Genomic DNA, 13,954 nt, shown 5'->3' with positions numbered 1-13,954 from the left:
CTTGTTTCCGTCAGCATTGTCGCCCATTTGAAAATTCATGTCAGCTGATAAAGTAATTTCCGCTCGACAATTTTGCAGAAAGTGTTGCTTGAGTTCGGATAACAGTAATGCAAAACAAGGTACCTTTCTGACACTATACAACAACAACAACAAACTTTATTTTTTACCCTACATATTTACAAAAGGAAAAAATATATAAAAGGTATAAATAAATAAAAACTATTAAGGGTCTGGCTGCCTGAAATAACTGAAGAGTTGAAGAGGGCAGGCAGCCAGTGTTACAATTGTATGAAAAATTATACAAATTAAGGTTGGTAAACACACAACAACACAGAACATTACAGTGAGAAAAATAAACCGCCTACCCAAACTGCAAACAGTCTAGCAAAAACCTCCTTTTCTAAGTCATGGTCACAGCCACATAAACCTTGACGTTGTTTTATCTCGCCTGACCGGGCACTTCTTCAGGCCCAAAGTGCGTCATAACAGCAGACACGACTGCACTTATAGACCTTTGACACTCAGAGGCATGTTTGTTCGATTTTACATTTAGATAATTAGAGCCAACTAGGTCCCACATGGTTTGTTGGCTACGTCTTATCTTCATTCTGAACATCGGTTAATGGATATAGGCATAAATGAACTCGCTATTGACCAGTTGACACAGTGGCTTCACAGCACAATGGTAGAGCGTTTTCTCCAGGATCCCAAAAGTCAGGTGTTTGAAGAACATTGGAGACCAGATTATCCTCAGGAATTCTATACAGGACCTAAATTTCATTCTCATTCAGGTAGTCCCTGTGTCACGGATTTTCAGTGTAGCTAAACTTGCATCCCCTATCCACTTAAACTTACACCCTTTGAGTTTATGGGTACTTAGGCACCTTGAGTAATTTTTTTTTTATTTCGTCCATGTTGCGTGATAATGATCATTGCTCCACGTCTGATTCACTTTCACCTCTAGTACTTTCACTTTGATTCTCTTCTGTGATAGAAAGTTGCCCATTTTCTTCCAAAAAGACCTGGATGGCACTCTATTGGTAGAAAAAGCTTCCACAGACATATTTCAATATTTTGCCATTTCTTTGAGATATCAAATTTGATCATCATCATCATACACTTTATTTGAATCCGGATTGTAAATAGCACTATGGTTCTAGTATCTCCAAACAACATACAATAATCTTAAGCATAAAATAGGAAAACTAACTGAAATAAATAAAAATATATAACAAAGACATAAAAAAAAATATAAAAGCAAAAGATTGTCTATTTGTCCTTAAAGGTTTTGACTTTTTGTTTAAACACGGAAATGGTTTCATACTGTCTGGTAGTTTGTTCCATGCTTTTGGGGCAAGATGACAGAAGGAGCGAATACCAAACGGCAGGTGGTTTCGGTTTGGCAAAGCCTCTTAGAAAATGGGAACCAGCATCACGCATCTGTAGATAAGGTCGCCAAATGGGACGGTGCAGCATCATGTAAGCATTTATAGACTGTAACTAACATGCTTGAGAGATACAACATCTCTGCATGTTCTGGAAGAGTTTTGCAATGTTGAAAGTCTCAGTCACTCCTTTCATCATTTGTTTGCTGCCGCAGTGACACACCATAATTTCACTGCAACACCATTTTCCATCTCTCATTCTATGCAGGCTTGTGTGAATATAAGCTTAGGTTTTCCTGCTAAAGTTGGCCAATTAATTTTCTTTGGTAATCATATCTTTGACAAACGTAAGAGACAAGATTGTTTAATGCCCCTTCTTGTTCTGCAGCCAGGTTATATATCTAAAAGTTTCATTGTTCATTATTAGCATATTATTCCATGAGCCACGAGGGTGAGATTTCATTCTGTACACCAGCTCTGAATCAAAGTGAATGTGTGGCGGGAGCTTGGTTTGGTCGGTCCTGCATGGCCACATGTGGTGGCACTTTATCTGGCTCTGGAACCTGTTCCTCCTCTGTTGGCAGTTGTTGACCTGTGCTAGTTCGGTTTCTTCAGACTGATACCTGTAATCATATAAACAAAATCATTTTAAACATAAATTTGCTATTCAGTCGCATCATGCCAGGAGGGAGATCTCCTAACAGTGTCTTTGTGACAGGCGTTTTGGTTCTTATAATTTTTTGTAACCTGACGTACTTCGTACTTGGCAGTTGTTGACCTGTGCTAGTTCGGTTTCTTCAGACTGATTACCTGTAACCATATAAACAAAATCATTTTAAACATAAATTTTCTATTCAGTCGTATCATGCCAGGAGGGAGATCTCCTAACAGTGTCTTTGTGACAGGCGTTTTGGTTCTTAGAATTATTTGTAACCTGACGTACTTCGGGCAGCACAGTTCTCACTGCATCGTGTTTGAGGTGCAGCTGGTGCTCAAGCATGTTACAGGCAATGTCAGTTCTATGGCAAGACCTTTGCAGCTTTTCTGAAGGCTGTTTGCTAAGGCCACAAGAAGTTTTTCCATGTTTGAAACTTTGCTTGGTCCATAATCTCCCCTCAGCAGCAGAGTTGTCTGCGGTGGAGGCCATGTCGGGAGTTTGCTGCAGTGCAATATTTTTATTCTCATTTGCATATCTGCAAAGAACCACACAGGAAGGCAACACCTTAGAACTTTGCTAACTTTTATTTATTTTTTTATTTTTTTAACCAAGAATACCATGCAATCTACAATTTGGGTATTTAAAAAGTTTATCAATAGTTTATTTATTAAAGAGTTTATAACCTTAAGATTTTAGCTGCAATTAAATTTAGCTATTTGTCAAACAAACTACTTATTTTCTGTTACCGTTTTAATTGTGTCGCAGGCTTCATAGTATTGTACTCAATAGTTATCTTTAGGACATCCAAACTGATAAGGAGGAGCTCCGTCATCAAGCTTAGCGGGGGGATCTCCTGTATTGTGGCATCACTGGCTCGCCAATAATAATTCACCTTGCAATAATTCAATAATTGCAATAATTCACCTTGCTTTCTTCAATTGATACAAACTTACCTGCGCTTGGGCCTGGTTATTGGGGAATCATCAATTTCAATACATGTGTATTTCAAATCTTCATTACCCTCGGAAAAGGAGACACTGATGACTCGTAAAAATAATTTTATTGAACTTCTGACGAAGATCGGAATGATGCTTCCGTATCAGTCACAAGGAGTTGGATTATTTTTTGTTTTAATACAATAATTTATGTCTATGAGTATTGAGTGAACTTGGCCCAATTGGTTGTTTACGTCCCTGGTGTACATGGTGAATATGGTTGTAGGAAGGAAGCAGCCTCTGTCAGTAGTTTTGTTGACCAGGAGCTGACGCAAAACAGCTGAAAAAGTCAGCATCTGATATAAAAAAAAGGTCAGCTTCGAGCCAAAGTGGCGCATACTGCCGGAGCTTATCCCGGTTTCCTTAGCATTAAGCAGCTAGGAGTATTTCTACTCCCCCCTGGATGGGATGCTAGTCCATCGCAGGGAACCCCGCAGCATTATTTCGCCGGTACCCATTTATACACCTGGGTGGAGAGAGGCACTATGAGAGTAAAGTGTCTTGCCCAAGAACACAACACAGTGACCCCGGCCAGGGCTCGAACCCGGAACGCTCACTCCGGAGTCCGGCGCGCTAACCATTAGGCCACCGCGCCTCCCATCTCCCGTCAGCATCTGATACTGAAGCATAATTCCTCGTGAGAGTTTACATGTCCTACTATGAAACTTTGGATTAAAAAGCACTCTTCTTGTCAGCATGCAGACCTGGCATGGCATTTGCTTCAGACCCTTCTTGCTGAAAAATCCAGCAACACGGTTGTCTATGAGTATAATACTATTGAGTGAAGTTGGCCCCATTGGTTGTTTATGTCTCTGGTGTACATGGTGAATATAGTTGTAGGAAGCAGGACACTTATAAAATAGAAAAGAAGGATAACGCTACATCGAGGAAGATGAAAAGAGGAGGGAAAGATTCTGCACTGCCTAAATTGCCGCTCACATCCTATTTCATCTTTTGCGAGCAAAAGTGTCCGCCATTAGCGCAAAAATATGCTTAATTGAATTATAAGGAACTGGCAGTGAAGTTTTCAAAAAAATGGAAAAAGCTAAGTGAAGAAAAGAAACAAAAATACCACAATATTTATGTTGAGAATATGAAGTATGATGAGGAGATTGTTCAGTAATGCCCCTTCTTGTTCTGTAGCCCGGTTATGGCTAAAAATTTCACTGTTTATTATTAGCATAATTCCACGAGCCACAAGGGTGAGAGTTCATTCTGTACACCAGCTCTGAATGAAGGTGAAAGTGGGGCGGGAGCTTGGTTTGGTTGGTTCTGGCCACACGTGGTCGCACTTTATCTGGTTCTGGAACCTGATCCTCCTCCGTTGACATGGAGCCCTGGCCATGCTCCGGATCTGTCTGACTAACAGCTATAACCATATAAACAAACTCATTTTAAACATAAATTTCTATGCAGTTTCTATGTTACGTCGGTTTCCTCAGTCTCCATGGAGCCTTGGCCATGGATGACCGGATCTGTCCAACTAACAGCTATAACCATATAAACAAAATCATTTTAAACACAAATTTTCTATGCAGTCCTATCATACCAGGAGGGAGATTGGTTACGTCGGTTTCCTCTGTTGTCATGGAGCCCTGGCCATGGATTGCCGGATCTGTCCAACTAACAGCTATAACCATATAAAGAAAAATATTTTAAACACAAATTTTCTATTCAGTCCTATCATACCAGGAGGGAAATTGGTTACGCCGCTTTCCTCTGTTGTCATGGAGCCCTGGCAATGGATGGCCAGATCTGTCCAACTGACAGCTATAACCATATAAACAAATATATTTTAAACACAAAATTTTCTATTCATTTGAATCACACCGGGAGGGAGATCAGTTACGCCGGTTTCCTCTGTTGTCATGGAGCCCTAGCCATGGATGGCCAGATGTGTCACAATACAATACAATACAATACAATTTTCCGAAACATGAACTGGTTGACTGGGAATAGCTTAGGCCTTTAGATGGCATTTTGGCCAACTCAAGCCACTTGTTCTCTGAGGGAGATCAGTTACGCCGGTTTCCTCTGTTGTCATGGAGCCTTGGCCATGGATGGCCGGATCTGTCCAACTAACAGCTTTAACCATATAAACAAAAATATTTTAAACACAAATTTTCTATTCAGTTGAATCATACCGGGAGGGAGATCAGTTACGCCGGTTTCCTTTGTTGTCATGGAGCCTTGGCCATCGATGGCCGGATCTGTCTGACTAACAGCTAAAACCATATAAACAAAAATATTTTAAACACATTAATTTTCTATTCAGTTGAATCATACCGGGAGGGAGCTCGTTTTTTTCTGTTTCCTCAGTGGCCGGATCTGTTGGACTAACTGCTATAACCATTATAAACAAAAATATTTTAAACACAAATTTTCTATTCAGTCGTATCATACCAGAAAGGGAGATCGGTTTTGTTGGTTTCCTCAGTCTCTGTATTTTTTAAAATTGAAGATGAAAATTGTTGAAAGGTTTGATGCAGCAGAAAAAGCTTGGGGTACGATTGCTCCATCTCTTGAAGGCAGATCCAGTGCATGCAGTGTAGCTGTCAATCAGAAAGTGTTTGTGTTTGGAGGCCTAGCAGATGGTGCAACAGAGGGAAACTTCTGTGAAGTGTACGACCCTGCCATTGATGTGTGGAGTACCATTGCAAGTACAGTTGTTGCAAGAGCTGATTTTATAAGTGCAGTGAGCTTAAAGGGAAAAGTCTATGTGTGTGGCTGCTTTGGACCAGATGGCTCAACTGACATGTCCTTGCAGGAGTATGATACTGAACACAATGAATGGAAATTTCTTTCCATTGTTCCAACTAAACACACATTTTCTATTCAGTTGAATCATACTGGGAGGGAGATCAGTTATGCTGGTTTCCTCTGTTGTCATGGAGCCTTGGCCATGGATGGCCGGATCTGTCTGACTAACAGCTATAACCATATAAACAAAAATATTTTAAACACAAATTTTCTATTCAGTCCTATCATACCGGGAGGGAGATCAGTTACGTCAGTTTCCTCTGTTGTTATATATATGGAGCCTTGGCCATGGATGGCCGGATCTGTCCAACTAACAGCTATAACCATATAAACAAAAATATTTTAAACACAAATTTTCTATTCATTTGAATCACACCGGGAGGGAGATCAGTTACGCCGGTTTCCTCTGTTGTCATGGAGCCCTAGCCATGGATGGCCAGATCTGTCCAACTAACAGCTTTAACCATATAAACAAAAATATTTTAAACACAAATTTTCTATTCAGTCCTATCATACCAGGAGGGAGATTGGTTACGTCAGTTTCCTCTGTTGTTGTGGAGCCCTCGCCACGGATGGCCGGATCTGTCTGGCTAACAGCTATAACCATATAAACAAAAATATTAATTTTTAAACACAAATTTTCTATTCAGTCCTATCATACCAGGAGGGAGATCGATTACGTTGGTTCCCTCTGTTGTCATGGAGCCCTGGCCATGGATAGCCGGATCTGTCTGACTAACAGCTATAACCATATGAACAAAAATATTTTAAACACAAATTTTCTATTCAGTTGAATCATACCAGGAGGGAGCTCACTTTCTTCTGTTTCCTGATCAGTGGCCGGATCTGTTGGACTAACAGCTATAACCATATAAACAAAAATATTTTAAACACAAATTTTCTATTCAGTCGTGTCATACCAGGAGGGAGATCGGTTACGTCCGTTTCCTCTATTGTCATGATATGGAGCCGGCCTGGCCATGGATGGCCGGAACTGTCCAACTGACAGCTATAACCATATAAACAGAAATATTTTAAACATTTTAAATATAACAAAATCTAACAAGAAAGAATCCGAAATAACAAATTCATTGTTTGCTTATAAAAATATAAGCTCATTCCAACACTTTGTTTATGACTTTCATCGTCTGATGCAGATAATTGTAAGTCCAATTCAAATACAGACATGAATGCTAACAGTACACACTTGCCCAAACTACACGTTTAGATTACAGGAAAGTAATACTATTAAACATACCAGTTTGGGGTTCTTTCTGAGGTGATGGACTATGGATTCTCTCAATTCTTTGTGTAAGATTTTGATTCCTTTATTCTAATGGAAATGTTGAATTGCTCATTATTACTTTATACATCGGAAGCTTTATCTGCTATAATTGCATACCATGATGGATTAGGCGATTTCACGCTATCAAGGATCCGCCTTAGTACCTCCTGACCCATTAGGCTTATAAGCTCATTGATTATGCCATGCGACATGTATTTTTCTTCATCCAGCCATGCTTTTATGGTATCGCTGTCTTCTCTCCATAGTTTAAAAAGCTGACTTCAGCTTCCTTCGTCCTCTGTTTGGCCCCTTATATATCGCTATGACGTAATCTGCTTGAGTTGCCCTGCTGGTCGAGTGGCATGTAGGGTTGCAAGTTGAGATGACATCATGGCATATACTCCCTGGGCCTTCTTCTTCTTGCAGGAAAATTTCATTACGGCGTCTTTATGAGCTTGGAACGCTTCATGCTTTCTAAACTCCTCAGATGGCTCACTTCTTCCAGTTGTCGAAGCCACTTCTGGTAAAAGCTACATCTGCATACTTGCTAAAGCTGAGAAGACCTTGCAAATTGTTTACTGACTTCTCTGCATGTTTAACGAAAAGCTTTGTTACGTGTTGTACACAGTGTTATCCAGGGGAAGTCTTTATACCAGGTTTCTCGGAAATATGTATGGCCCTTGTTTTTTCGCATCAAATTCTCTTGTTGGTGGCTAAAAAGGTTTTACCTGGGGCAAAACACAACAGACTGCATTACACAAGAATGGCGGCCTCAACTTTAATCAACTTGTCATATGTTCCACAGATTCCATCTTTGGATCCATGGCTAAGTCAAAAACAGTCATATCTGGAGAGGTCTTTCTCTGCTGTTTCTTTCCACTCATTAAAATTGTCAAAATAAATTGTCAAAATACAAATGTATCTTTTTAACTTTTTTTTACGTGCTGGCATGTAATTCTTTAGTTGTATTCTTAAAGTATTCCTTTTTAACGACTGGGGTCCACACTCCCATCTTCCAGCCACTTGGCCACTGTCCTGTACTAATGCAATTGTTAAAAAGCCTTGTCAAAGTGGCTGCAATGGCTCCAGCAGTTAAGTTTACACCAGCTCTGAATCAAGGTGAATGTGTGGGAGCTTGGTTTGGTCGGTTGTGCATGGCCACATGTGGTCGCACTTTATCTGGCTCTGGAACCTGTTCCTCCTCCGTAAGCATGTTGACCTGTGCTAGTTCGGTTTCTGTCGGACTTACAGCTATAACCATTTAAACAAAATCATTTTAAATAAAACAAAATCAAAAACAAGGCAGAATCTTCAGCCTGAGAATTTCTTTCCTCTTTTGTCTGTGACAGCTCATCGTTATCTGTCATGCGATCATTAATTTAGACGTTTCTAGTTCAGCAGTTAAAGACTGGGGTCCACACTCCCATCTTCCAGCCACTTCGCCACTGTCGCGTTCCAATGCCATTATTAAAAAGCCTTGTCAACGGGGCTGCAATGGCTCCAGCAGTTAAGTTGAGTTTTTTTGGCGAGATTTCGTCCCATTCCGGTGCTTTGCTTGTGTTTAACTTTCTAAGTTTATTCTCGACTTGGCTGTGATTTGTCTCTTTGAATTGAAAGTGAGAGTCATAGAAGTCATGACGAATAGCCTCTCCATGCTTTGATGATTGTTAAAGACTTGTTCGATCAGTTATAATACATGTTCACCACCGATATCAATTGCCATTGTGGAGAAATAGTCACCCACCACCTCCGCTACAGATTGTTGATCTGTAACAATTAAATAATACTCTTATGTTTAACATCAGAAATCATGAAGCCCTTGTCCGATGCAATCGTCGCTAACTCCACTAATAAGTCAGTCTTTCTTTTTACATTGCCTGCATCGTGTTGCATTCCCTGAAGACTAACAGCTAAAACCATATAAACAAAAATATTTTAAACACATTAATTTTCTATTCAGTTGAATCATACCGGGAGGGAGCTCGCTTTCTTCTATTTCCTCAGTGGCCGGATCTGTTGGACTAACAGCTATAACCATTATAAACAAAAATATTTTAAACACAAATTTTCTATTCAGTCGTATCATACCAGAAAGGGAGATCGGTTTTGTTGGTTTCCTCAGTCTCTGTATTTTTTAAAATTGAAGATGAAAATTGTTGAAAGGTTTGATGCAGCAGAAAAAGCTTGGGGTACGATTGCTCCATCTCTTGAAGGCAGATCCAGTGCATGCAGTGTAGCTGTCAATCAGAAAGTGTTTGTGTTTGGAGACCTAGCAGATGGTGCAACAGAGGGAAACTTCTGTGAAGTGTACGACCCTGCCATTGATGTGTGGAGTACCATTGCAAGTACAGTTGTTGCAAGAGCTGATTTTATAAGTGCAGTGAGCACTTATGTGTGTGGCTGCTTTGGACCAGATGGCTCAACTGACATGTCCTTGCAGGAGTATGATACTGAACACAATGAATGGAAATTTCTTTCCATTGTTCCAACTAAACACAAATTTTCTATTCAGTTGAATCATACTGGGAGGGAGATCAGTTATGCCGGTTTCCTCTGTTGTCATGGAGCCTTGGCCATGGATGGCCGGATCTGTCTGACTAACAGCTATAACCATAGAAACAAAAATATTTTAAACACAAATTTTCTATTCAGTCCTATCATACCGGGAGGGAGATCAGTTACGTCAGTTTCCTCTGTTGTTATATATATGGAGCCTTGGCCATGGATGGCCGGATCTGTCCAACTAACAGCTATAACCATAAACAAAAATATTTTAAACACAAATTTTCTATTCATTTGAATCACACCGGGAGGGAGATCAGTTACGCCGGTTTCCTCTGTTGTCATGGAGCCCTAGCCATGGATGGCCAGATCTGTCCAACTAACAGCTTTAACCATATAAACAAAAATATTTTAAACACAAATTTTCTATTCAGTCCTATCATACCAGGAGGGAGATCGATTACGTTGGTTTCCTCTGTTGTCATGGAGCCCTGGCCATGGATAGCCGGATCTGTCTGACTAACAGCTATAACCATATGAACAAAAATATTTTAAACACAAATTTTCTATTCAGTTGAATCATACCAGGAGGGAGCTCGCTTTCTTCTGTTTCCTGATCAGTGGCCGGATCTGTTGGACTAACAGCTTTAACCATATAAACAAAAATATTTTAAACACAAATTTTCTATTCAGTCGTGTCATACCAGGAGGGAGATCGGTTACGTCCGTTTCCTCTATTGTCATGATATGGAGCCGGCCTGGCCATGGATGGCCGGATCTGTCAAGTAACGTACGTAGATGCTGGAGTAGAGTACATGATAGTAAAGCAGATTCAAGTGGTGTCCAGCAGAGTAGAGGACAACAGTTGGGTATTCACATCTTGCGTCAAGTTGAAAAAATTGTGATGGTGTAGTAGAGTTGAGTCGAGTTGAGAAAAGTTGTTATTATGTGGTAAATTTGCCTTGAGGGATAAGAGTAGAAAGTTTACTCGAGATGATAAGAGTAAAGACGTGATGTTAGTAGTTGCGTAGAGTTGAGAAAACCTATTAGCATGTGGTAGGGTTCAATCAAGATAAGTTTGCTCAGAAGTACATGTAGCTTCATCATAATATAAACTTACCAGAACCATCATCTTACAGACAGAGACAAATCCTCTTCTGCACGTTCTGTACGTTTATATAAGCTTATGTGACTGTTCTCGTCTCTATTCCACACTCCCATCTTCCAGCCACTTGGCCACTGTCCCGTACTAATGCCATTATTAAAAAGCCTTGTCAACGGGGCTGCAATGGCTCCAGCAGTTAAGTTGAGGTTTTTTGGCGAGATTTCGTCCCATCCCGGTGCTTTGCTTGTGTTTAACTTTCTAAGTTTATTCTTGACTTGGCTGTGATTTGTCTCTTCGAACTGAAAGTGAGAGTCATAGAAGGCATGACGGACAGCTTCCACGCTTTGATGATTGTTAAAGGCTTGCTCAATCAGTTTCAATTCATGTTGACCACCGATATCAATTGCCATTGTTGAGAAATAGTCACCCATCACCTCCGCTACAAATTGTTGATCTGTAACAATTATTACTCTCATTGACTCTTATTTATCCGAGTTGGGAAAGATATTGTTATTTATGACATAACCATATGTTACCTTGTAAATTATATCATCTCATGAGGACTCTTGACAAGGAGCATGTGCAGTAGATTATATTAAAAAAGTATCCACAGCATCTGCCGGCAGGGATGATGAAGGTTTGACGGGTTCACCGTCACTCTCAAGAGGTATTCTGTCTTGAAGCCCGCCACGACAGGCTTGAATAAAAAAAACCTTCGGTTTTCCTGTAAGAGTAGGGCATTCATCCCGCCGAAACAGCTTTGTGATAGCCTCAACGTTAATAACTTTGTCATCACTTCCACAAATTCCATTTTTGTTGCCATGGCTCAATAATATACACACGAAACAGTCATATCTCGAAAAGTCCTTCTCTGCTGTTTCTGTGAGTAGAGCCACCATCTCTCTTTGAGTGAGATTTTTATGGACTCTCGTAACGAAATTAAAATCGTCAAACAGACTTTTTAGATTTTTGACATCGTCGTTCGAACCCGGGCGCTCCACTTCCCCCCTACTGGGGAATATATTGTTGTTGATCACCAGTACATAGCCAGATCCTGCTGTGTAATTTATATCTTCCCCTGCAGGCGCTTGACAAGGAGCATGCGCTGGAAATACAATAGATTATATTCAATAACCAACCACTTTGAAAAGTTCTAAAAACACAAACAACAAACTGATGATGGCTTCTACTAAAACCCAAAACAAAAAGAACCAAAACCACCAAAAAGAAACAAAATGAAACGACCAACTAAAGCATTTGGGTTAGCCTGAATAGCATTCGGGTTAATTAGCCTGTTTATACGGTTAGCTCTCAATAATGGTAATGGGATTCGCTTGTTTCAGTTGTTTCGTTTGGTTTCCTTTTAGGATTTTGTGTTTGAGAACAAATTGCCTGTTTCAACCATCACAGATTGAGAAAATAGTGATTAAAAAACACCAACAATATTAATGCATACTTCTATTGTTTTATTCCACTAACTTTCTGACACAAGTTAGAATTTTAATGTAACGAAAAACTGGCCTATTGCCAAGTGGCAAACTGACTTCTTGGAGGGGGTGACAAGTAAAGAATAAACTTTGGTCATTTTTTATCAGTATATCTAGGGTACAACTCTAGGGCTAACAAAACTTAATCAAGCCTGATCCTTAATGTAGAGCCTAAACAAGCGTACAACAGGTTCCAGTTTCAACATTAGTTTATATGCTGTTTATATGGAATTCTGTCATTATGTCAAATATCATTCTTCCTTTTTGTATAGCTACAGCTGTACATGAATGTTGTTTGTTCTAGATGTTAAATTAGGGTTCACATGTACTTAAATTACCTTTAAGATTGAATGTTCTCCTTAACGTACGGCCTATAGATTTAAAGGTTTGCTTTGTATTTGTTCCTCGCAGATTACTTTTGTTGACTTTGAGCTGTTTGAAACCATGGACCATCACAAGATTTTTGAGCCATCTTTGTTGGAGCCTCATAAAAACCTTCAGGTACAAATAGTTTGTATTCAGTATATACTACACAAGTGGAATAGTGCTTTTCCCACATGCTGATTGGTTAAATCGGTGGTGATTAGCAAAGTACTATACACCTCCGAGCAGCTAAAGAGAAACAAACTGCCTTCGCGTGTAGCCTCGTTTGCCAAAAGTGATGTTTATAGTCTGCTAGTTAGTTATTCAACTTGTGTGGTATATATAGTAATACAATTATTCACCTCAGTGTCGGTGAATGTACGTGGATATTTACTATGCTGCTTCGTGGGTTGGTAAATATCCACCACTATTCACCTCCACCTCAGTCAATGATTGTTAATTTTCTGATTTCACTAGATCATGAATGTGCAAGCAAAATCTTTCCATGCAAAAATATTCAGCTACGGATCCCAGGGGGGTACTCGGGATTTTAAGTTATGGGGATTTTTTTGGGTTCGAAACTTCGATTCCGGGATTTTTTTGGGTAGAAAAATTTGGCAAGTATTTTTTGATTTAAGTAGGGATGTTTTTGGGTATTTAAAAATTCCTGGTAGTGCTTTGGCTGCGTTTTTCTGTTAATAAAGTACAAACAAACGTGTTTTGCTGTTGATTTTTGAGGGGTTAAGTTTTCATCTTGGGATTTTTTTGGATTATGTTGCAAGCCCTCATGAATTTTTTGTGTCTTGAATTTTGCACCCATTCGATCATCCCCGTCATTTAAAATCCCGAGTACCCCCCCCCCCCCTGGGCAACGGACTCTTGTTTTTTGCAAATCTTAATGTTTTGAGGGAATCCACAACTATTTAAGTTTTTCATGTGCTTTTCATATATTTTCTTCTACAGGAGTTGCATACCATTGCTCTATACTTGAAGTTAGACAGGCCCGTCTAATAACCAATAAAAATGCACACTTTAAGTAAATAGTTCTTGTTCCAGTAACAAAGAACAGGAGCAAATAACAGAAGCACAAAAACAGATCATTCCTCTGTTTGTGGTTCATTTTGTAGCGAAGTCAGGTGAAAAGAAAGTAAATAAATTATCACAGTCAGCTTCCTCAATGTGTTGAGTTTTAATTCGTCATCTACTAGATTTAACGAGGGTACCTTAACCTTCAGCCAAGATCTGAGACAAGATCTGTGCCAGGATTCGAGCCAGGATTCTGTTAGCCTAACTACAGCGCTCTGTTTGGCTTGAATAGCACTCCGGTTGGTCTAAATAGCACTCCGGTTAACCTTTTTAGGTTGGGTTGTTTAAGGTTAGCTTTTATTATAGGGTTAGGATCCTAGCTCGGATT

General features: G+C 39.7%; 2 protein-coding genes and 1 long non-coding RNA gene across 7 annotated transcripts in view; 1 reads left to right on the top strand and 2 right to left on the bottom strand.

Moving 5' to 3' along the window:
- The window catches only part of LOC144628007 (inhibitor of growth protein 5-like), a 42,750-nt gene extending 29,043 nt beyond the window's left edge, over positions 1–13,707 (top strand). For all 4 annotated transcript variants that reach the window (XM_078486051.1, XM_078486052.1, XM_078486050.1 and 1 more), the window contains 2 exons: positions 12,589–12,678; positions 13,504–13,707. In XM_078486051.1, coding sequence (XP_078342177.1) covers positions 12,589–12,678; positions 13,504–13,531 — 118 coding nt within the window. In that variant the 3' untranslated portion in view covers positions 13,532–13,707. The remainder of the gene's footprint in view (positions 1–12,588; positions 12,679–13,503) is intronic.
- LOC144628425 (uncharacterized) lies at positions 921–2,750 on the bottom strand. 2 transcript variants are annotated; one of them, XR_013566252.1, is made up of 3 exons: positions 2,329–2,750; positions 2,142–2,195; positions 921–2,008 (listed from the first exon to the last, which is right to left on the bottom strand). It is a non-coding gene; the product is annotated as an uncharacterized LOC144628425 (long non-coding RNA). The 2 variants fall into 2 exon arrangements; XR_013566251.1 differs by having other exon boundaries at positions 921–2,195.
- On the bottom strand, positions 11,281–11,808 carry LOC144627925 (caspase-3-like; the record flags this gene model as incomplete). The annotated part of the gene is made up of 1 exon (XM_078485950.1): positions 11,281–11,808. A coding segment is annotated over one exon (528 nt), but the record flags the coding sequence as incomplete, so codon positions are not given.
- Positions 13,708–13,954: the final 247 nt, after the last annotated feature.

Source organism: Oculina patagonica, chromosome 10 (genome assembly GCF_052425735.1).
Source record: "Oculina patagonica isolate OP01 chromosome 10, crgOcupat, whole genome shotgun sequence".
In the NCBI taxonomy this organism is placed as follows: Eukaryota; Metazoa; Cnidaria; class Anthozoa; order Scleractinia; family Oculinidae; genus Oculina; species Oculina patagonica.
This window is presented reverse-complemented; position numbering and strand designations above follow the sequence as displayed.